Here is a 21,676-nt window from a genome sequence, read left to right on the forward strand (position 1 = left end):
TGCAGTTTTGATTTCCAATGACTTGCCTTCTACAGATTATAAAATAAGCATTGCAAAACACTTCACAAGATGGTACATCTTTTATCATTTATTCAGATCTAAAAATGATAATATTTGCATATTTATACATGGGTGCACCTAGTTCAGCTTGTAATCACGCACAAGGACTTGCCCTCCTGAATACGTGTGTAGTGAATTTCCAGCTGGCCTGCCTGGACACTGGTATACATGCCCACACTCATGACATGAGCTATTGTAAATACTTTCCAAAATAACTTAAATGCACCAAGTAGCAAACAGGAATATTCAAATTAAAATGTTTTACCTAATAGTATAACATTCCAAAACACTTCACACTAGCACCTCCCACCCCCTTCTCCTAATAAAACCATTAGGCTACTTTCCAGGTGGACTGACCCCAGGGACGAATGCGAGCAAACCCAAAACAGCAGTAGGCACCACAGCCAAGGCTGATCTGACCTTTAATCAGTTGTTACGTTCTCAGCTGGAACTGGTGAACAGCAGGCCAACTTGTGAAATGCACGACCACAAGCTGAGCAGAACAGACAAGATAATCATCAGGCACTCTCTCAAACTCCATGCTATACCTGGAGTATTTTTTTTAAATAGCTACAGTTATATCAAGTTAATGTCATAAATATAGTGGGCAAATTACATTTATACATAGAACTCCTGCCAGAATATAGGAAAAAGTTGTTGGGAAAAATTTAAGGTTCAAGGGAATGCATCAAAAATTACAGCTCAATCTGCAAGCAGAAGATTTATCATAAATGCGAGAAACGTTCAAACAGTTCCATTTCTGGAATGCTTCTTCATTGTTTAATTTGCAAAGTTTTGTGTTTTTTTTTTAAAATCAAAAACCACCAGTTCCCCTCCCTCCCTCACTCGCCCAAAGCTGGAGAAGTTTGGCCAGAGAGCATCGACGTGCCTGCCTTAGCGCAGGTCACTCTCCTCTGCCTGAATGGTCTTCTTGATCCGCAGCAACATTGTTGTCAGCCATTGGTCCAGCCGGGAGATGGAATCGTACTCCTTCACCTGCGAGGAGATTTCAGATTCATTTTGTTTAATGCGCAGGCATCGAGATGTACAGTGAAAGGAGTCGTTTGCATAAACCACCAACACAAACTAAGAACGTGTTGGGGGCAAGCCCACAACTACCGCTACACATTCCTGCAGCAACAGAGCATGCCCACAATGCTCAGCAGAAAACACAATGAGTAACAAACAAAACACTGAAACAAGCCCCACGCCTCCTTCCCATCCACATCTATACACAGTCCTCCAATCGCAAGGTCTCTGGCCTCTAGTAGATTTCACCCAGTGAAGCCTCAACTTCTAGACCCAGCACGTGAATGCTATTACAAAGAGATCATGGCAGTGCCACTACTTCCATGGGAGTCTGTGGAGATTCGGCATGATATCCAAAACTTTGACAATCTTTTATAGATGTGTTGTGAAGACTGTATTGACTGGCTGCATCATGGCCTGGAATGGAAACACCAATGCCTTTGAATGGAAAATCCTACAAAATGTAGTGGATCTGGCCCAGTCCATCACAGGATAAAACCCTCCCCACCATTGAGCACAGCTACATGAAACACTGTCACCACTCAGGCCATGGTCTCTTCTCACTGCTGCCATCAGGTGGGAGCCTCAGGACTTGCACCACCAGGTACAAGAAAGTTGCTACCCCACAACCATCAGGCAAAGGGGTAACTACACTCACTTTCACATCCATTGAGATGTTTCCACAATCAATGGTCTCGCTTTAAGGACCTCCCATCCCTTAATGAGAATTGGCTCTTGGACTTCCAGCTTTTCCCCCCTGTAGTTGATAATCAGCTCTTTGACTGAGAGAGGAATACACACAAAATGTTGGAGGAACTCAGCAGGTCAGGCAGCATCTATAGAAGGGACTAACCTTGAAGGGCCCAAAACATCGTCTGCTTATTCCTTTCCATAGATGCTGCCTGATCTGCTGCGTCCCTCCAACATTTTCAATGTGTTACTCTGGATTTCCAGCATCTACAGAACCTTGTGTGAAAGGTTGTTGTGGTGGTACACTCAAGCAGATTTCCAATCTCCCCCCTACATGTCAATTACTAAATTAGTTATCATCTTTTCCATATCACAGTAGAGATGACAACATCTTCTGTGAAGTTCCCGAGGCACAGGAAATGCTTTTCCCAACAGCAGTGCTTTCACGCATTGAAGCATCGTGTGTGCGTGGAAAGAACTGATGCTTTGTGATAAGCACAAGCGTCCCATCCTCAGCAACACACACAAAATGCAGCAGGAACTCAGCAGGCCAGGCTGCATCTATGGACAAGAGCAAACAGTCGATCTTTCAGGCTCAGACCCTTCTTCAGGACCAGGAAGGAAGCCAGAAGGAGGTGGGAGTGGAGAAAGAAGTACAAAGTAGCAGGACGTAAGTGAAACTGGGAGAGGGGAGGGTGTGAAGTAACAAGCTGGGAAGTTGATTGGTGAAGGCTAGAGAAGGGAGAGGAGCACCGAAGGGAGGTGATGGTCAGGTAAGAAGAGGTGTGGGAAAGAAACAAGATTGAGGAATGATGAAGGAGAGGTGGGGGGGAGCAATTACCCAACATTCGAGAAACTGATGTTCATGCCATCAGGTTGGAAGCTACCCAGATGGAATACAAGGTGTTGCTCCTCCAACCTGAGTGTGGCCTCATTGCAGCAGTAGAGGAACTATGGAGTGACATGTCGGAATGGGAAGTAGAATTGAAATGGGTGGCCACTGGGAAATCCTGCTTCTTGTGATGGATGGAGCAAATGTGCTCGGTGAAGTGGTCTCACCGATATACAGGAGCATCGGATACAGTAGATAACCCCGAAAGACTTTGGTGAAGTGTTGCCTCACCTGGAAGGACTCTTTGGGGCCCTGCATGGTAGTGAGGGAGGCGGTGTAGGGACAGGTGTGGCATTTGTTCCACTTGCAAGGATAAGTACCAGGAGGGAGATCAGTGGGGAGGGACAAGTGGACAAGGGAACAAAGTGGGTATTTCCAGTTTCTGCAGCTTTTCTCGTATTAGTGATTCATCTTCCCATTTCAGACACAGCTGTCCAAACAATCAAAGGATGGATTCTTTGGAACGTTCTGTAGTGATAACAATTTCAGGTCAGGTGAAGGGTACCCAACACTATTTCTTTCATCTCATGGAGGCCACACAACCTCAATGGGAGAAGAGAAGCTGCAGGTATCACAGGTTGGTCATAAAGAGCCTTTGGCTCGTTGGCCTTCATAAAACAGCGTATTGAGCACAGGAGATGGGACGTTATGTTGAAGTTGCACAATATGTCAGTGAGGCCAAGTTTGGAGTATCGTGTGCAGATCTGCTCACCTACCTCCAGGAAGGGTATCAATAAGACTGAACAAGTACAGAGAAAATTTACAAGGATGTTGTTGAGACTTGCTGACTTGAGTTATAGGGAAAGGTTGAATAGGTAAGACTTTATTCCCTAGAGCACAGGTTCCCAACGTTTTACGCCATGGACCACCTACCATTAACTGAGGGGCCCATGGACCCCAGGTTAGGAACCCCTGCCCTACAGTGTAAGGAAATGAGGGGAGGTTTGATAGAATTTTATACAAATTTATGAGGGGTATAGATAGGGTAAATGCAAGAAGTCTTTTTCCACTGAGGATCGGTGAGACTAGAACTATAAGTCATAGGATGAGGTGACAGGTGAAATATTTAAGAGGAACTTTTCACTCAGAGGTTGGTGTGAATGTGGAATGAGCTGCCAGCAGAAGTGGTGGATGTTTTTCGATAGAAACAGTTAGAGAAGTTTGGACAAGTACATGGATGGGAGGGGTATGGAGAGGAATGGTCCAGGTGCAGGTAGATGGAACTGGGCAGAAAAGCGGTTTGTTACAGACTAGATAGGCGGAAGGGCCCCGTTTGTGGGCAGCGGTGTTTTATGACTCTGACCTGCTGAGTACCTCTCGTACTTGTTGTATTTCTCATGTTTTCACTATTTGTTCAAGTCACTTAGTAGGATGGACATACTACACTTGGCTGCTTGCAACTGCAAATACTTACTGCATCAGTGTAGCCGTCAACATTCTGCTCTTCAAAAGCATCCAGGAGTTTCTTGACTAGTTTACACTCCCTGGAATCTGAGAAGGCCGGGAACATCTCCTCATACTTGGTCATTGCCAGCTGCAGAATGAAAAGCATTTCTGGATGAAAGTTATTTTAATCTACTTTGTACTCTAAGATCAGTCTAACCCTTCCCTCCATTTTGCTATCATTCATGTGTCTATCTGAGTACCTTGGTTCCATCTGCCACAAGTGGAACTTCCTGCTGGCCAAACATTTTAATTCCTATTCCCATTTTGACATGTCGGTCCATGGCTTCCTCTTGTGCCAAGATGAGGCCACCTTAATACCTTATATTCTGTCTGGATAGCCTCCAATCTGATAGCATGAATATCGATTTCTCCTACAAGTTAAAAAAAAATCCTCCCCCCTCCCTTTACGTCTTCTCACCTGCCTATTACTTCCTATTGGGTCCTTGCCTCCTTCCCTTTCTATGATCCACTCTCCTCTCCTATCAGATTCCTTCTTCTCCAGCCCATGACCTTTCCCACCCACCTGGCTTCACCAATCACCTTTCAGCTATCCTCCTTCCCCTCCCCCCGACCTTTTTATTCTGGCGTCTTCCTGGTCTTAGCCCAAAACGTAGAATGTTTATTCATTTCTACAGATGCCGCCTAACCTGCTGAATTCTTCCAGCATTTTGTGTGTTGCTAAAAATTTCTTAAATGTCCCTAATCTATCTGCCATCACCCCCAGCAGGGCATTCCGAGCACCCTCCACTGTGTTTAAAAAAAAACCTCTGACTTTCCCCTATAATTTCCTCCAAATGGCTTAAAGTTACACCCACTTTCATTAGCCCTTTCCACCCTGGGGGGGAAAGGTCCCTCCCTGGTTGTCTACTGAAATTCTGCCTCTTAGCATCTTCTACATCTCTATCAAATCACTTCTCATCCTCCTTTGCTCCAAAGAGAAAATCCCTATTTTGCTCAACCTATTCTCCTATGACATGCTCTCCAACCTAGGCAGCATCCTTATAAATCTCCTCTGCACCCTCTCTAAAGCTTCCACATCCTTCCTATTGTTAGGACATATTCTGGACGGAGTACAAAGCAAAATATTAACTTCAACAACCCATCTTTAGACCTGAAAGTGGATTGTAGATTAAATTTCAAATACAGCTCTGGACAAGAAGTTGCTGGAGCTGTGTGTAGGAGATACTTGAAAAACCAAACAATGCTGATTAACATTCATTTTAGGTGTCTGGAGCATGAGTGCTAAGTAGGTGTGAAAATTTTATTTAATTCAAAGGAAGCATTGTAGATTCATTGTTAATATACAAGACCATAAGACAGAGGAGCAGAATTAGGACATTTGGCCCATCAAGTCTGCTGAATCATGGCCGAACCTTTTTTCCCCTCCTCAGTCCCACCTCTCCAGCCTTCTCCCTGTAAATGTTGATGCCATGTCCAATCAAGAACCTCTCCGTCTTAAATACACCCATCGACCTGGCTTCCAGAGCTGCCTGTGGCAACAAATTCACCATCCTCTGGCAAAAGGGATTTATCTGCATCTCTGTTTTAAATGGACACCCGTCTATCTGAGGCTGTGCCCTCTTGTTTTAGATTCCCCCACCTTGGGAAACATCCTTTCCACATCTACTCTGTCTAGGCCTTTCAACATTCAAAAGGTTTCAATGAGATCCCCCCCATCCTTCTGAATTCCAGTGAGTACAGAGCCAGAGCCATCAAACGTTCTTCATAAGATAACCCTTTCATTCCCAGAATCATCCTTGTGAATGTCCTCTGAACCCTCTCCAACGCTAGCACATCTTCTCTTAGATGAGGAGCCCAAAACTGTTCATAATACTCAAGGTGAGGCCTCACCAGTGCCTTATAAAGCCTCAGCTTCACATCTCTGCTTTTGTATTTCAGACCTCTTGTAATGAATACTAACATTGCATTTGCCTTCCTCACCACTGACTCTACCTGCAAGTTAACCTTTAGGGTGTTCTCAGATTTTTGGATTTTCTTCCCATTCAGAAAATAGTCCACACATTTATTTCTACCAAAGAGCATGACCATGCATTTTCCTACATTGTATTTCATTTGCTGCTTTCGTCCTCATTCTCCTAATCTGTTTAAGTCCTTCTGCAGCCACCTGTTTCCTCAACATGACCTGCCCTTCCACCAATCTTTGTAACATCTGCAAAACTGGCAGCAAGGCCATCTATTCTCATCATCTAAATCACTAATATACAGTATTAAAAAAAGCAGTCCAAATACTGACCCCTGTGGAACCCCACTAATCACTGGCAGCCAACCAGAAAAGAATTGTTTTATTCCCACTCACTGCCTCCTACCAATCAGCCAATACTCTAACCATGTCAGTAACTTTCCTGTAATACCACGGGCTCTTAACTTGGTAAGCAGCCTCATGTGTGGCGCCTTGTCAAAGGCCTTCTGAAAGTCCAAATATACAACATCGACTACATCCCCTTTATCTATCCTCCTTATAATCTCCTCAAAGAATTCCAACGGGTTCATAAGGCAAGACTTTTCCTTGAGGAAACCATGCTGACTTTGTCCTATCTTGTCCTGTCACCAAGTACTCCATAACCTCATCCTTAACAATTGACTCCAATATCTTCCCACCCACTGAGGTCAGGCTAATGAGTCTATAATTTCCTTCCTGCTGCCTTTCTCCTTTCTTAAAGAGTGGAGTGACATTTGCAAAAATGCCAGAGTCCAATGATCTTTGAAAGAACATTACTCATGCCACCACAATCTCTACCGTTACCTCTTTCAGAACCCTTGGGTGCAGTTCATCTATTCCGAGTGACTGATGCACCCTTAGATCTTTCAGCTTTTTGAGCACCTTCTCCCTTGTAATAGTAACTGCACCCACTTCTCTTCCTTCACACCCTACAACAGGGGTTCCCAACCTTCTTAATGCCATGGACCTCTACCATTAACCAAGGGGTGCGTGGACCCCAGGTTGGGAATCCCTGCCCTACAACATCTGTCACACTGCTAATGTCTTCCACAGTGAAGACTGATGCAAAATAACTCATTTAGTTCATCTGCCATCTCCTCATCCTCCAGTATTATTTCCATTTATTATTTTCAAGCAGTCCTATATCCACTTTCATCTCTTACTTATTTTACATACTTAAAAATGCTTTTACTGTCCACTTTGATATTGTTTGCTAGCTTGCTTTCATATTGCATCTTTTCCCTCCCAATGATTCTTTTAGTTGCTCTCTGTAGGTTTTTACAAAACTTCCCAATCCTCAATCTTCCCGCTAATTTTTGCTTTGTTCTATGCCCTCTCTTTACCCTTTAAATTAGCTTTGACTTCCCTTGTCAACCACAATTGTACTATTTTGCCATTTGAGCATTTTGTTGCTTTTGGAATGCACATGTTCTGCACCTTCCTCATTTTTCCAGGAACTCACACCACTGCTGTTCTGCTGTCATCCCTGTCAGCAGCTCCTTCCAGTTTACTTTGGCCAGCTCCTCTCTCATACCACTGTAATTTCCTTTACTCCACTGAGATACTGCTACATCAGACTTTACTTTCTCCCTCTCAAATTTCAAGCTGAACTCAATCATATTGAGCACACTGCCTCCTGAGGGTTTTTTTTTACCTTAAGCTCCCTAATCACCTCCAGTTCATCACACAACACCCAATCCAGTATAGCTGATCCTCTAGTATGCTCAACAACAAACTGCTCTAAAAAGCCATCTCGTAGGCATTCAACAAACTCACTCTCTTATATAGTTACCAACTTGATTTCCCCCGATCGACCTGTATGTTGAAATCTCCCATGACTATCATAAATTTGCCTTTTTGACACTGCTTTTCTATTTCCATTGTAATCAGGGGTCCACATCGCAGCTATTGTTGGGAGCCCTGTATAAAACTGCCATCAGGATCCTTCTACCCAACCCACAATGATTCAATATGTTCTGATCCTGTCTTATCTTCCTACTGATGTGATGCCATTCTTTCCCAGCAGAGCCACACCACCCCGACTACTTTCCTATCCCTCCGATACAAACTACAACCATCCTTCAGCCGTGATTTAGTGATGGTCACAACATCACACCTGTCAATCTGTAAAAGTGCAAGAACATTACCCACCTTATTTCTTATACTCCATGCATCGAGCTATCACACTTTGTGCATTTTATTTGACAGCTTTTTTGATTCTGCATCCGTAGTACACTGGTACTCACCCTGCTGGCTGCAGTTATGTCCTATCATCTGTCTTTCCTTCCTGACAGTCTGACTGCATGCTATCTTTGCTTTTTTACCATCCATCCTACCCCAAGTCCCTTCACGCCGGTTCCCACCCCCCTGCCAAGTTGTTTAAACTCTCTCCAACAGCTCTAACAAACCTGCCCCCCCCCCCCTCCCTTGGGTTCAGGTGCAACCCATCACTTTCGAAAAGGTCATACATCCACCGGGAGAGATCCCAATGATCCACGTTCTGAAGCCCTGCTTCCTGCACCAGCTTCTCAGCCACACATCAATCTGGCAAATCATCCTGTTTCTACCCTCACCGGAGGCAGCAATCCAGAAGTTTCTACCCTCGAGGTTAAAATATAGAACTGTTCTTTGATCTGCAGCATATAAAATGTCATGTCATGTTGGGTCAAACAGGCCTCTTCCTCCGAAAGGGTCTCAATATGATGCCTGCTGCTCGTTTTGGTTGAATAAACCACTACACTTCAGTATCCATGAGCTTCAGTCATTTTCTGATGACTTTGTTCACATTACAGCATTATAACGAGCGACCTGACCTGACCACAATACTCCAAATACGGTCTTATTCAGATTTTATGGAGCTGCAACAGGATGCCCGTAGATTCATTTAACTGCAGTGGATTCATCAACAAATCCTGCCCTTGCCAGAAACACCTACATCTTGTAATTAGCATCTCTAGTCAAATCTCACTTAAATTCCAGAGGTGCAGCATGTTGTGCATTTGCCACCATTAAAATCCACACAGACTACTGCCATTGAATCAGTCCCAACTCTCTCAGGTAGAAATTAATCCTAGAGTCATAAACACCAAGTCCACAGTGACTATCAAACACCAATCTATACCAATCTCCGGTGTACTCTCAGACATAGAACGTACAACAGAACAGCCCAGGAACAGGTCCTCCAGCCCACAATACTGTGCACCCACACACTAATCCCTCCTCCCTACACCGTGTCCATTCCCTCCATCTTCCTCACATCCATGTGACTATCTCAACATTTCTTAAAAGCCTCCAATGTATTTGCCTCTACCACCATACCAGGCATACACCACTCTCTGAGTAAAAATACCTACCCCTCACATCCCCTCGATCCTACCCCCTCACACCTTCAATGCATGCCCTCTGGTATTAGATATTTCAACCCTGAGAAACAGAAACTCCCTGTCCAATCTATCTATGCCTCTCATGACCTTGTAAACCTCTATCAGATCTCCTCTCCATCTTCACTACTCCAAAGAAAACAACCCAAGTTTATCCAGCCTCTCGTGATAGCACGTGCCCTCTAAACCAGGTAGCATCCTGGTAAACCTCTTCTGCGCCCTCTCCAAAGTTTCACCATCCTTCCTATAGTGAGGCAACCAGAACTACATGCGATTCTGCAGACGTGGCCTAACCAGAGTCTTATAAAGTAGCAACATGCAACATGTTAGACGGGGGAGACAGTGATGTTGAAGTGTTGGGATGGACTCTGGGAGCTTTGCCATTGCTAGCATACTGGGTGGGGGGGGGGGGGGCTGCTGCCTGTACGTGGGTGGGGGAAGGGGGGTTTTTGGAGTTCTAACCTTTTTACTTATTCATACTTTGTTTTTTTTCCCCCCTCTATCTGTTTGGTATATGTTTGCGAAGAGTTTCAGGTTGTTTACTGTATAAATTGAACCATTGAACATAACCTCTTGACTTTTGAACTCAATGCCTCAACCAAGAAAAGCAAGCATTCCATAAGCTTCTCAACCACCCTTTCAACCTGTGTAGCCACCTTCATGGAGCCATGAACTTGAACCCCAAGATCTCTCTGCGTATCAACCTCCATTAATTTTGCCACTTACAGAGGCTAATTAATGCCTATAGGAGTGGGAGGAGACGATATCACACAGATGAAACCCAACACAATCACAGAAAACCTGCAAACTCCACAGTCAGCACCAGAGGCCAGAAATTCTATTTGTCACATGTACAGGGAAACAGCCAAATACGCAAGCTGCATCAATAACCAACAGTCCCAGGATCGTGCTGGGGGCAGACCGCAGGAGTTTGGCACCGACATAGCAGGGCCACAAGTTACTAACTTTAATCCGCATGTCTTTGGAACGTAGGAAGAAACCCACGCGTCACCGGAAGAACGATCCAGGAACATTTTCTTCTCTAAGTCCAACTCCGATTTGACATACTCTGACTTGCTTGATGTACTGTTCCCTGTCTCAGCAAGAATCACCAGCCATGACCTAGCCTAGGATAAAACTCTCTCTCCTTGCACCTTTTATATCTTTCAAAAGCACTGACACTGGTATTTGGTACCTGTGCCTGCACAATGACCTCGCCTTCCTGTGGAGAACTGATTCTGATTCCTTAGGGACAGCAGTGGGAATTGAGCCCTGATTGCAACCACTGCACCACCATGCTGTCTCGAGTGAAGCCGAGGGCTGCAGGCAGCAGAAGCTGAGAGACAGCGGATCTATGAACTGTGCCACCGCAAGCAGACGGGACCTTTCCAGGACTCGTACCTTGGCATTTAGCATGTCGACACAGAAATGGCAGAGCGCTGCTTTGAAGAAGTATTCTTTTGCACTGTACTTGAGCAGTGGGCTGTCCATGGCATTCGTGCCTACCTGTGGTGAACAGAAACACAAAGTCACAAAAGGAATTAGGCACTAAATTGATGTGAATTGTAAACAAAAACAACAAGCATTAAAGGTAGTCCAGTTGACATGTTCTTGATTAGTCAGGCGTCATAGGTTACGGGAAAAAGACAGACCTCCAAGAGGACCACAACCTTGTCATTGGGTTTGGAGGCTTGTGTGTCCCAATGACCTAGAGAGCTATGTCGGCTGGTGTCAGGGCCACTGTTATTACAAAGCAAAAAGTGCTGGGCAAACTTTATGGTCTTAAGCTGGTTAAGTCACCTGGACCAGATGGACTACATCCCAGAGTCTTGAGAAAGGTTGCTAAAGAGATAATGGATGCATTGTTCATGATCTTTTAAGAATCACTTGATTCTGGCATGGTCCTGAAGAACTGGAAGATTGCAAATGTCACTCCACACTTTAAGAAGTGAAGAAGCTAAAAGAAAGGAAATTATAGGCCAGTTATCTTAACCTCAGTGGTTGGGAAAGTGTTGGGAGTCTATTACTGAGGAGGTGCTTTCAGGATACTTGGAGACTAAATTAAGTCAAAGTCAGCATGGTTTCTGCACAGGGAAATCTTGCCTGACAAATCTGTTAGAGTTCTTCAAGGAAGTAACAAGCAGGGTGGACAAAGGAGAGGCAATGGATGTAATTTACTTGGACTTCCAGAAGCCATTCGATAAGGCTGCTTAACAAGATAAAATCCTATGGCATACCAGGAAAGACGCTGGCATGGATAGAGGAACAGCTGACAGGCAGGAGGCAGCCATTGGGAATAAAGGGGGCCTTTTCGTTGGCTGCCAGTGACTAGTGTTGTTCCTCAGGGGTCAGTTTTGAGATCGCTACTTTTCACATTGTTTGTCAGTGACTTGGATAATGAAATCGATGGCTTTGTGGCAAAGTTTGCAGATGATACAAAAATAGGTGGAGGGGTAGATAATGTGATTGCAGCAGGACTTAGACAAATTGGAAATATGGGTAAAAAAATGACAGATGGAATAAGGTGTTGGGAAGTGAAATGTATGATCATGCATTTCGGTAAAAGGAACTATAGTGCGGACTATTATTTAAGTGGGGAGAAGGTTCAAACATCAGAGGTGCAGAGGGACTTGGTCTTCATGCAAGACTCCCAGTAGGTTAATTTACAGGTTGAGCCTGTGGTAAAGGCAATGTTGCCATTTACTTCAAGGGGAATAGAAATAAAAGCAAGAAGATAATGCAGTGGCTTTATAAGACACTAGTCAGGCTGCACTTGGAGTATTGTCAACAGTTTTGGGCCCCATACCTCAGAAAGGATGTGTAGTCATTGAAGAGAATTCAGAGAAGGTTCATGAGGATGATTCTGGGAATGAAGGGGTTAACATTGGCAGCTTTGGGTCTGTACTCACTGGAACTTAGAAGAATGCGGGGGATCCTACTGAAACCTACCGAATGTTGGACGGACCAGACAGGGTGGACATGGAGAGGATGTTTCCTGTGGTGGGGGTATCCAGAACTAGAGGGTACAGCCTCAAAACTGAGGGGCAACCTTTTAGAACGGAAGGAAGGAGGAATTTTTTTAGCCCAAGAGCGGTGAATCTGCGGAATGCTTTGCCACAGACTACAGTAGAGGTCAAGTCCATGGGTATATTTAAGGCGGAAGTTGATAGTTTCCTGATCAATCAGGGCCTCAAAGGATATGGCGATAAGGCAGGCTTATGGGGTTGAGTGGGATCCGGGATCAGCCATGATGGAATGATGGAGCAGACTCGATGGGCTGAGTAGCCTAATTCTGGTCTTATCTCTTATGGTCTGTGTGAACCAGTCTGGCTATTCTTCTCTGACGGCTCTCATTAACAAGGCGTTTTCACCCACAGAACTGCCTCTCACTGGATTTTTTTTCCCTCACATCATTCTCTGTAAACACTAGAGACTGTTGTGCATGGAAATTCCAGGAGATCTACAGCAGTCCAACAATCATTCCACTATCAGACACTTCAATTACATTTTCCCCCCATTCTGATATTTAGTCTGAACAACTGAACCTTGTTGACTTCATTAACTTTGCCTCCAACTTTCACCCTGCCCTCAAATTTACCTGGTCCATTTCCAACATCTCTGGAGACGGCTTATCTACTGATATCTACTATAAGCCTACAGACTCTCACAGCTACCTGGACTATTCCCCTTCCCACCCTGTCTCTTGCAAAAATGCTATCCCCTTCTCACAATTCCTCCGTCTCCATCGCATCTGCTCTCAGGATGAGGCTTTTCATTCCAGGAAGAAGGAGATGTCTTCCTTTTTTAAACAAAGGGGCTTCCCTTCTTCCACCATCAACTCTGCTCTCAAACGCTTCTGTCCCATTTCCCGTACATCTGCCCTCACCCCATCCGCCCACCACCCCACTAGGGATAGGGTCCCCCTTGTCCTCACCTACCACCCCACCAGCCTCCAGGTCCAACGTATAATTCTCCGTAACTTCCACCACCTCCAACGGGATCACACTACCAAGCACATCTTTCCCTCCCCCGCCCCTTTCTGCTTTCCGCAGGGATCGCTCCCTACGTGACTCCCTTGTCCATTCATCTCCCCCATCCCTTCCCACTGATCTCCCTCCTGGCACTTATCCTTGTAAGCGGAACAAGTGCTACACCTGCCCTTACACTTCCTCCCTCACCACCATTCAGGGCCCCAGACTGTCCTTCCAGGTGAGGCGACACTTCACCTGTGAGTCGGCTGGTGTGGTATACTGCGTCCAGTGCTCCCGGTGTGGCCTTTTATATATTGGTGAGACCCGACGCAGACTGGGAGACCGTTTCGCTGAACGCCTATGCTCTGTCCGCCAGAGAAAGCAGCATCTCCCAGTGGCCACACATTTTAATTCCACGTCCCATTCCCATTCTGATATGTCTATCCATGGCCTCCTCTACTGTCAAGATGAAGCCACACCCAGGTTGGAGGAACACCACCTTATATACCGGCTGGGTAGCCTCCAACCTGATGGCATGAACATTGACTTCTCTAACTTCCGTTAATGCCCCTCCTCCCCTTCTTACCCCATCCCTAATATATTTAGTTTTTTTTTGTTTTTGTTTTCTTCCCCCCTCCCTTTTTTCCCTTCTCCAGCTCTGTATCCCTTTCGCCAATCACCTTTCTGGCTCTCAGCTTCACCCCACCCCCCTCCTGTCTTCTCCTATCATTTCACATTTTCCTCTCTCCCTCCTACTTTCAAATCTCTTACTATCTTTCCTTTCAGTTAGTCCTGACGAAGGGTCTCGGCCCGAAACGTCGACAGTGCTTCTCCCTATAGATGCTGCCTGGCCTGCTGCGTTCTACCAGCATTTTGTGTGAGTTGCTTGAATTTCCAGCATCTGCAGATTTCCTCGTGTTTGCAACTGAACCTCTTGACTCTGTCTGCATGTTTTTATGCATTGAATTGCTTCCACATGATCGGCTGATCAGACAGTTGCACTAATGAGCAGGTATTCCTAATAAAGTGGTCACTGAATGTATGAAAGGTACCAAGGAATGGCTAGTCAGCCATGCAACAAAAAACAAGAGGAAACTGGAAACAGTGTGGGGGAGGGGCAGAGTACAAGGACACCAATGAAAGATCAACAATTACTTTGAGGAAACCAACACTCAACACAAACAAGGAACAGCAGGATAGGAACCATGTTACTGGACTGGTAAAACAGGCTGGACTAATGAATGAATAGCTGACGTCAGTCATGGTGATTGAAACTACTAGTCTTAAGAATCTAGCTCACTGATGTAATTTAGGAAAAGAGATTGGGCCTTGCCCACTATGACTTCTCTGAAGCACCATGATAGGATCGAATCTTACACTCAGTGGCCACTTTATTAGGTACTCTTGCTCATCCATGCAAATATCTAATCAGCCAATCATGTAGCAGCAACTCAATGCATAAAAGCATGCAGACATGGCAAGAGGTTCAGTTAATTGTCAGACCAAACACCAGAATGGGGAAGAAATGTGATCTAAGTGAAAACACAAAAATACAACTGCAGATGCTGTGGATCACAGAATACGTACACAACGCTGGAAGAACTCAGCAGGTCAGGCAGCACCTGTGAGAAAAGAGTAGCCAACGTTTCGGGCCGAGACCCTTCATCAGGAATTGGGGGGGGGGGGGGGGGGGGAAGAGAGGGCCGAAGCCCAGCTACATGATTGGCTGATTGGAAGAAATACAAGAAATTAACTCTGAAATTTGGAAAGCAAAAGGGAAGGTAGGTCAAAGACAGTTCAGGGCATTTGATCCTCTTTCCTCCACCACCCACCCAACTACTGACCTTGTTTAAACCCTTCACTAGTTTCTATTTCAGAAGATGGCAACCATGCTTGGGGAGCTGGCAAGAAGCTACACAGCAAGCATTCATATCCCCTCCCCCCCTTGGTTCCTGTGGCAACGAATTCCACAGATGGCTGTGGAGACAAGTCATTGAGCATACTTAAGGCAAAGGTTGATAGATTCTTGATTAGTCAGGGAATGAAGGGATATGGGGAGAAGGCAGGATATTGAGGCTGAGGGAAAATGGATCATCAATGATGAAATGGTTGAGCAGACTTAATGGGCCAAATGGCCTAAAATGTTCCTAGATCTTATGGTCTTATATTCACCAGATCACTGTAGTAGCCATCTGAAAATTGCTTGGTGTCAGTTTCCAACATGAAACAGAGGGAGAAACAAAGAGTAATCAGATGAATGGTGCTGGATTGTAACTATACAGTCACACACAGCACATACTGTATGCACTATGTTTCACACCTTGGCCTCAGAGGAACGCCGCTTTGTTTACCTGCATACACGAATGACAGGAAACTTCAAACCACTCACTCACCTGCTCATATATTTCAATGGCTTTGGGATACTGCTCCAGCTGCGCTGCATATGTGGCGACTTTCAGCAAACACTTATTCGCAGAACTGCGGAGCAAAACACAATCTGTAGGCTTAATATATTCTTGAGCATTCCACACGATTTCTGCACCTAAACAAGAATTGTATAAGCTGATCTGCTGGAAAGAATCAGTAAATAGAAACACTTAGCTTGATGTTACGGTGATTGCCGACCTTGGCAATCAGTTTGCAGACGTTTCATCACCAGTTCAGGTGACATCCTCAGTGCACAGTTGTTGGTGTTTCTCTCTGGGAGTGCTCGTGTTTATATAGCGCCTCCCACCCTACGCAATGCACGGGAGTCCGTATAAACACAAACACTCCCAGAGAGAAACGCCAACAACTACACACAGAGGATGAAACCTCGACTGGTGATGAAACGTCTGCAAGCTAATTGCCACGCTCAGCGAACACCACAACATCTAACGCCTCAAGCCGAGCTATCAAAATTCACCACCATTTTTGGTTCTTGAGCAAATATGGCTAATATAACTTTAGAGTGATTGGAGGAAAGCACAGGGCGATGTCGGAGGCATTTTTTTGTACATACAGAGAGTGGTGGGTGCGTGGAAATGCCTTGCCAGTGATGGTGGTAAAGGCAGATAAATTAAGGGCATTTAAGAAATGCTTAGATAGGCATACGGATGATAGAAAAATGGAGGGCTATGTAGGAGGGAGGAGTTAGACCAGAGATTCACCACCTTTTCTATGCCTTGGACCAATATCAGAATCAGGTTCAATATCACAGCAATCACAGTGAAATTTGTTGCTTTTGCAGCAGCAGTACAATGCAATACACAATAAGAACAGCATGTACTTTACCATAAATATTTATATGAAATACAAATATAAATTTACTGAATTAATTATGTGTGTGTGTATATATATATATATATATACATACATACATACATACATACATACACACACACACACATACATAAATATATTAAATAGTTCAGTTAAAATAAGTAGCGCAAAAATAACTGAAATAAAAGAAGTGAGGTAGTGTTGACAGGTTCAATGTCCATTCAGAAATCGGACGGCAGAGGGAAAGAAGCTGTGTCTGAATCGTTGAGTGTGCCTTCAGGCTCCTGTACCTCCTTACTGACGGATGCAATGAGAACAAGGCAGGACCTGGGTGATAGGGGTCCTTAATGTTGGACGCTGACTTTCTGAAGTATTGCTCCTTGAGGATGTCCTGGACACTACAGACCAATGGCCATGATGGAGCAGTCTGAGTTCACAGCTTTCTGCAGCTTTATTATGCAAGGAGTCTGGGAACCCCGGGTTAACTGACCTTAGAGCAGGTTAAAGGGCTGAAGGAGCTGTAATGCTCTAGGTTCTAGAAATCATAAGTAATAAGACTCCAATGCTTATTTTTGCAAACTGCGATCACAAGAGACTGAGAAACACTACAGATGTTAGAAAATAGGTTCCAACAATAGAGCAGTGGTGATAGTGTTACTTACCTGTTCGATTCTTCACCCTTGTAGTAGTCTGCTGCTTGTTCATAGTGTGCTATAGCCTGAAAAATAAATTCATGCCGTGATGAGAGTCTCAGGTGGGAAATGACACATCATTAATGGGAAATCTCTGCAGGAACAAGGGAGTATTAGAACAGAAAGATAATTAATGACGGTAACATAGTGAAGAATCCTACCCACTCTGCTCATGGACTGTTTGTCTCACTCCCATCAGGGAGGAGGCTATGTAGTACCTATGCCAGGACCACCAGTTTCAAAAACAGTTATTTTCCCTGAGCAGAAAGGCTGATCAACACCTCCTCCCTCTAACCCACCACCACCACTCGATCATTTCCTGTCTGTCACCCTACGTACAGAGATGAACCTTGTGGGCATACTATGTTGGCACTGGAATGTGTGGCGACACTTGCAGGCTGCCCCCACCACATTCTTGGGTATGTTGGGTGTTAACACACAAAACACATTTCACTGTATGTTGAGTACATGTGGTAAAAAAAATCTGAAACTAAGTGTTGTGGGGATTCTCACACTCTGAGTGCAGTGGTTCATGAATGCAGCCCAATACCTTCAAGTACAACTTCCTTCCTTACTGCGCATTACACCGCTGGTGCTTAGGGCAGCAATGAAGATCCTCCATCTCTGTCGGTCCTTGGTCATCTTCTCTACAGGTGCAGTCTGCAAGTGCTGTCATACTTCTAGCGCCAACAGAGCACACTCACTACATCACTAAGCTTCTAACCTGAACGTCTTTGGACTATGGAGGAAGCCCGCGCAGTCGCGGGGAGAATGTACAAACCCCTTACAGCCAGCAGCAGGAACTAAACTGCATCGCTGGCACTATAAGTGTGACTCCGGACGCTACAGTATCCTGCCACCATTTATTGATTCATCAGGAGATGAATATCACTGGTTTTCAATTATTCATCCCCAAATGCCTCTGGATTAAGGCCCTCAACAGTCAACTACATTTTGATGAGCCTGGAGTCACACAAAGTCCACTTTCAACCCATGGACTCGACAATTCGTTCTCAGTATTATTATTAACTATTTTTATTTGCACAATTAGTCTTTTGCACATTGGTTGCCAGTCTTTATGTGTAGTTTTATTTTACTGATTTTGTTGTTTTTGCCTGAAAAAAATATATATCCCAGGATAGTATATGGTGACATGTACTGTACATACTATGAACAACAAGCCAGATCAGGACACAGTAGTGCCCAGCAGTTAATTAATGGATCAGCAAAGCAGACTAGGGCTACAACTGCACAAAGTTCAAATTACATTTATTATTGAAGTATGTATAGATTATACAATGAGATTTGTCTCCCTAGAGGCAGCCAAAAACAAAGAAACCAAAAGAAGTTGTAGAAAAGAGAAAACCGTCAAATACCCAATGTGCAGAGAGGAAATAAAACAAATTGTGCAAACAGTAAAAGTACAGAAGTAGCTCAGAAGTGGGTCCTCAGACACAAAGCCTGGAGGAGGCCACAACCTCTGCCTCAGTTCTGTGCAGACCCAAGTAACCTGGAAAAATATTGGCCACTAATGGACTACTGCAACCAATTCCACAACCTACAAGCTCATTGTCAAATTTCACAGTATTATTTTACACATTGGCTGTTTGTAGTGTTTTTCATAAATTCTATCGTATTCTTTATTTTCTTGTAAATACCTGCAAGAAAATGAATCTCACAGTAGTATATGGTAACAAACTATATGGTCATCACTATCATTATGTCGTATGGGTGATCATCATCTATCCATGACCATGACTATTCCTGGCAAGTTTTTCTACAGAACTGGTTTGCCATTGCCTCTGGGCAGTGTCTTTATAAGATAGGTGACCCCAGCCATTATCAATACTCTTCAGAGATTGTCTGCCTGGTGTCAGTGGTCACATAACCAGGACTTGTGATGCGTACCAGCTGCTCGTACGACCATCCACCACCGGCTTCACATGACCCTGACTGTCGGGGAGGGTGGGGCTAAGCAGGTGCTACACTTTGCCAAAGGATGACCTGCAGGCTAGCGGAGCGATGGAGTGCCTTACATATCCCTTAGCAGAGATGCATCTCCAGCCTGCCACCCAAGTACATGATACTTCAATTAAAAAAAATCTACTTTTTGAACTTTGGTATTTTTCAGGGGAGAAAACTTCTTATCTGGTCTGGCCTATGTGCAAGTGCAGACCCATCAATGTAATGGACTGGAATCCACTGGATTTCCCATCTACCAGCAGCACAGCTATACTATCACTTCAACCTTTCGAACAACCGATCAGCACCAGATGCATCAGCTGGCATCGGTCTTGGACAGGGCAGAGTAGCCCCAGTCCAGTCAAGAGGGCAAAGCCTGCCTCATCAACACCTGGAGACAGATGTCCGAATTAGAGGAGCGATCACACAGTCGCCGACATTGCAAGGTAATGATTTCAGGTAGAACGTCTCAGACTGCACTGTTGCATTCACTGGCACAACAGACCCAGAGGCACACAGGGAGGGAGGGAGGCCGCAGGTCCCATGTGGTCCCAGAGCATCAGGACAAACAGAATCACCTCCTGCTACCATAGTGGTGGTGGCACAGTAGCACAGAGGTTAGTGTAGTGCTGTTACAGCACTAGCAAGCCGGGTTCAATTCCCTGTAAGGAGTTCGCATGTTCTCCGTGACCGTGTGGGCTTCCTCCCATTGCTACAATTCCCTCCCACATTTCAAAGACATACAGGTTGGTAGGTTAATTGGTCAATGGGTGTAATCAGGTGGGTGGGGGGAGGGGATTGGGCTGGAAGAGCCTGTTATCAAGCTCAATCTCCAAATGCCACCTACCACCCTTCAGTAAACAATTCAGTTCTCATCTGTACTGAGCAATATATCAAAGCAGCACAGGTGCAGAATGGAAAAGCAAAAGGACCCGGAACGCGAAGGACAACATGCAGCTTATTGGACACTTACTTTCTCGATGTCCACCAGCTCGCTCTCATAAATTTCTGCTATTGATATATGATGCTTTGCTGCAATTGTAAACCGACCCTAAATACAGAGAGAGATTTTAATCATAAACTAGCACTTACAAAATAGAAAGAACACAATACAACAAAGTCTAGCCTCATTATAATTAGTCACATGGGAGTTATGGTGCGGTGTGGACTCGTTGGGCTACAGCTCTAATAAACAAATATCCAAAAACAAGATTGAGGACAACTGCCCTTTCAATGGGCCAATCTGTTCACAATGGACCAGTGGATAGCCATCACTGTGGCCATTAGAAAACTGTCAGACAATTTGACAGAATAGCTGTCACAAAGCCATTTCCTTCATTGAAAAGGACAACTATCATCATCATGTGCATAAAGTATGGGCAGTCATTATCTTTCCATGAGCATGATTGTTATTGGCAAACTTTTCTATAGAAGTGGTTTGTCTTTACAAGACGGGTGACCCCAGCCATTATCAATTCTCTTCAGAGATTGTCTGCCTGATGTCAATGGTCACATAACCAGGACTTGTGATATGCACCGGCTGCTCATACGACCATCCACTACTTGACCCCATGGTTTCAAAGGATGACCTGCAGGCCAGCAGAGGAAAGGAGCACCTTGCACCTTCTTTGGTAGAGATGCATCTCCACCCTGCCACCCATCTCAGGGTAAGAACTCTATTAAGACCAAAAGACTATAAAATATAGGAGCAGGATGAAGGTATTTGGTCCATCGACTCTGCTCAACCATTTCATCATGGCTAATCTATTTTCCCTCACAGCTCTAATTTCCTGCCTTCTCTCGTACCCCTACATGCTCTGACCAATCAAGAATCCATCAACTTCTGACTTAAATACGTCAAATGACTTGGCCGCCTGTGGCAACAAATTCCACAGTTTCATCACTCTCGGGCTAAAGAAATTCCTCCTCATTTCTGTTCTAAAAGGACGTCCCACTATTTTGAGGCTGTGTCCTCTGGTCTTAGACTCCCTCACCGTGGGAAACATCCTCTCCACATCCACTCTATCTGGACACTGAAAACATAGAAACATAGAAAACCTACAGCACAATACCGGCCCTTCGGCCCACAAAGTTGTGCCAAACATGTCCCTACCTTAGAAATTACTAGGCTCACCTATAGCCCTCTATTTTTCTAAGCTCCATCTACCTATCCAGGAGTCTCTTAAAAGACCCTATCATATCCGCCTCCACCACCGTTGCTGGCAGCCCATTCCACGCACTCACCACTCTCTGAGTAAAAAAAACTTACCCCTGACATCTCCTTTGTACCTACTTCCTAGCACTTTAAACCTGTGTTCTCTTGTGGCAACCAT

The 21,676-nt window shown here is 44.8% G+C and overlaps 1 protein-coding gene across 1 annotated transcript in view; it reads right to left on the minus strand.

Moving 5' to 3' along the window:
• Nucleotides 1-73: 73 nt before the first annotated feature.
• Nucleotides 74-21,676, minus strand: part of LOC140737386 (alpha-soluble NSF attachment protein) — a 50,875-nt gene continuing 29,272 nt past the window's right edge. The window contains exons 5-10 of the mRNA XM_073063863.1: nt 20,317-20,394; nt 17,352-17,407; nt 15,822-15,906; nt 10,859-10,963; nt 4,086-4,205; nt 74-1,056 (exon numbers count right to left, since the gene is read on the minus strand). Coding sequence (XP_072919964.1) covers nt 955-1,056; nt 4,086-4,205; nt 10,859-10,963; nt 15,822-15,906; nt 17,352-17,407; nt 20,317-20,394 — 546 coding nt within the window. The 3' untranslated portion in view covers nt 74-954. The remainder of the gene's footprint in view (nt 1,057-4,085; nt 4,206-10,858; nt 10,964-15,821; nt 15,907-17,351; nt 17,408-20,316; nt 20,395-21,676) is intronic.

The sequence above is a fragment of the Hemitrygon akajei genome, chromosome 12, assembly GCF_048418815.1.
Source record: "Hemitrygon akajei chromosome 12, sHemAka1.3, whole genome shotgun sequence".
Taxonomy (NCBI): domain Eukaryota; kingdom Metazoa; phylum Chordata; class Chondrichthyes; order Myliobatiformes; family Dasyatidae; genus Hemitrygon; species Hemitrygon akajei.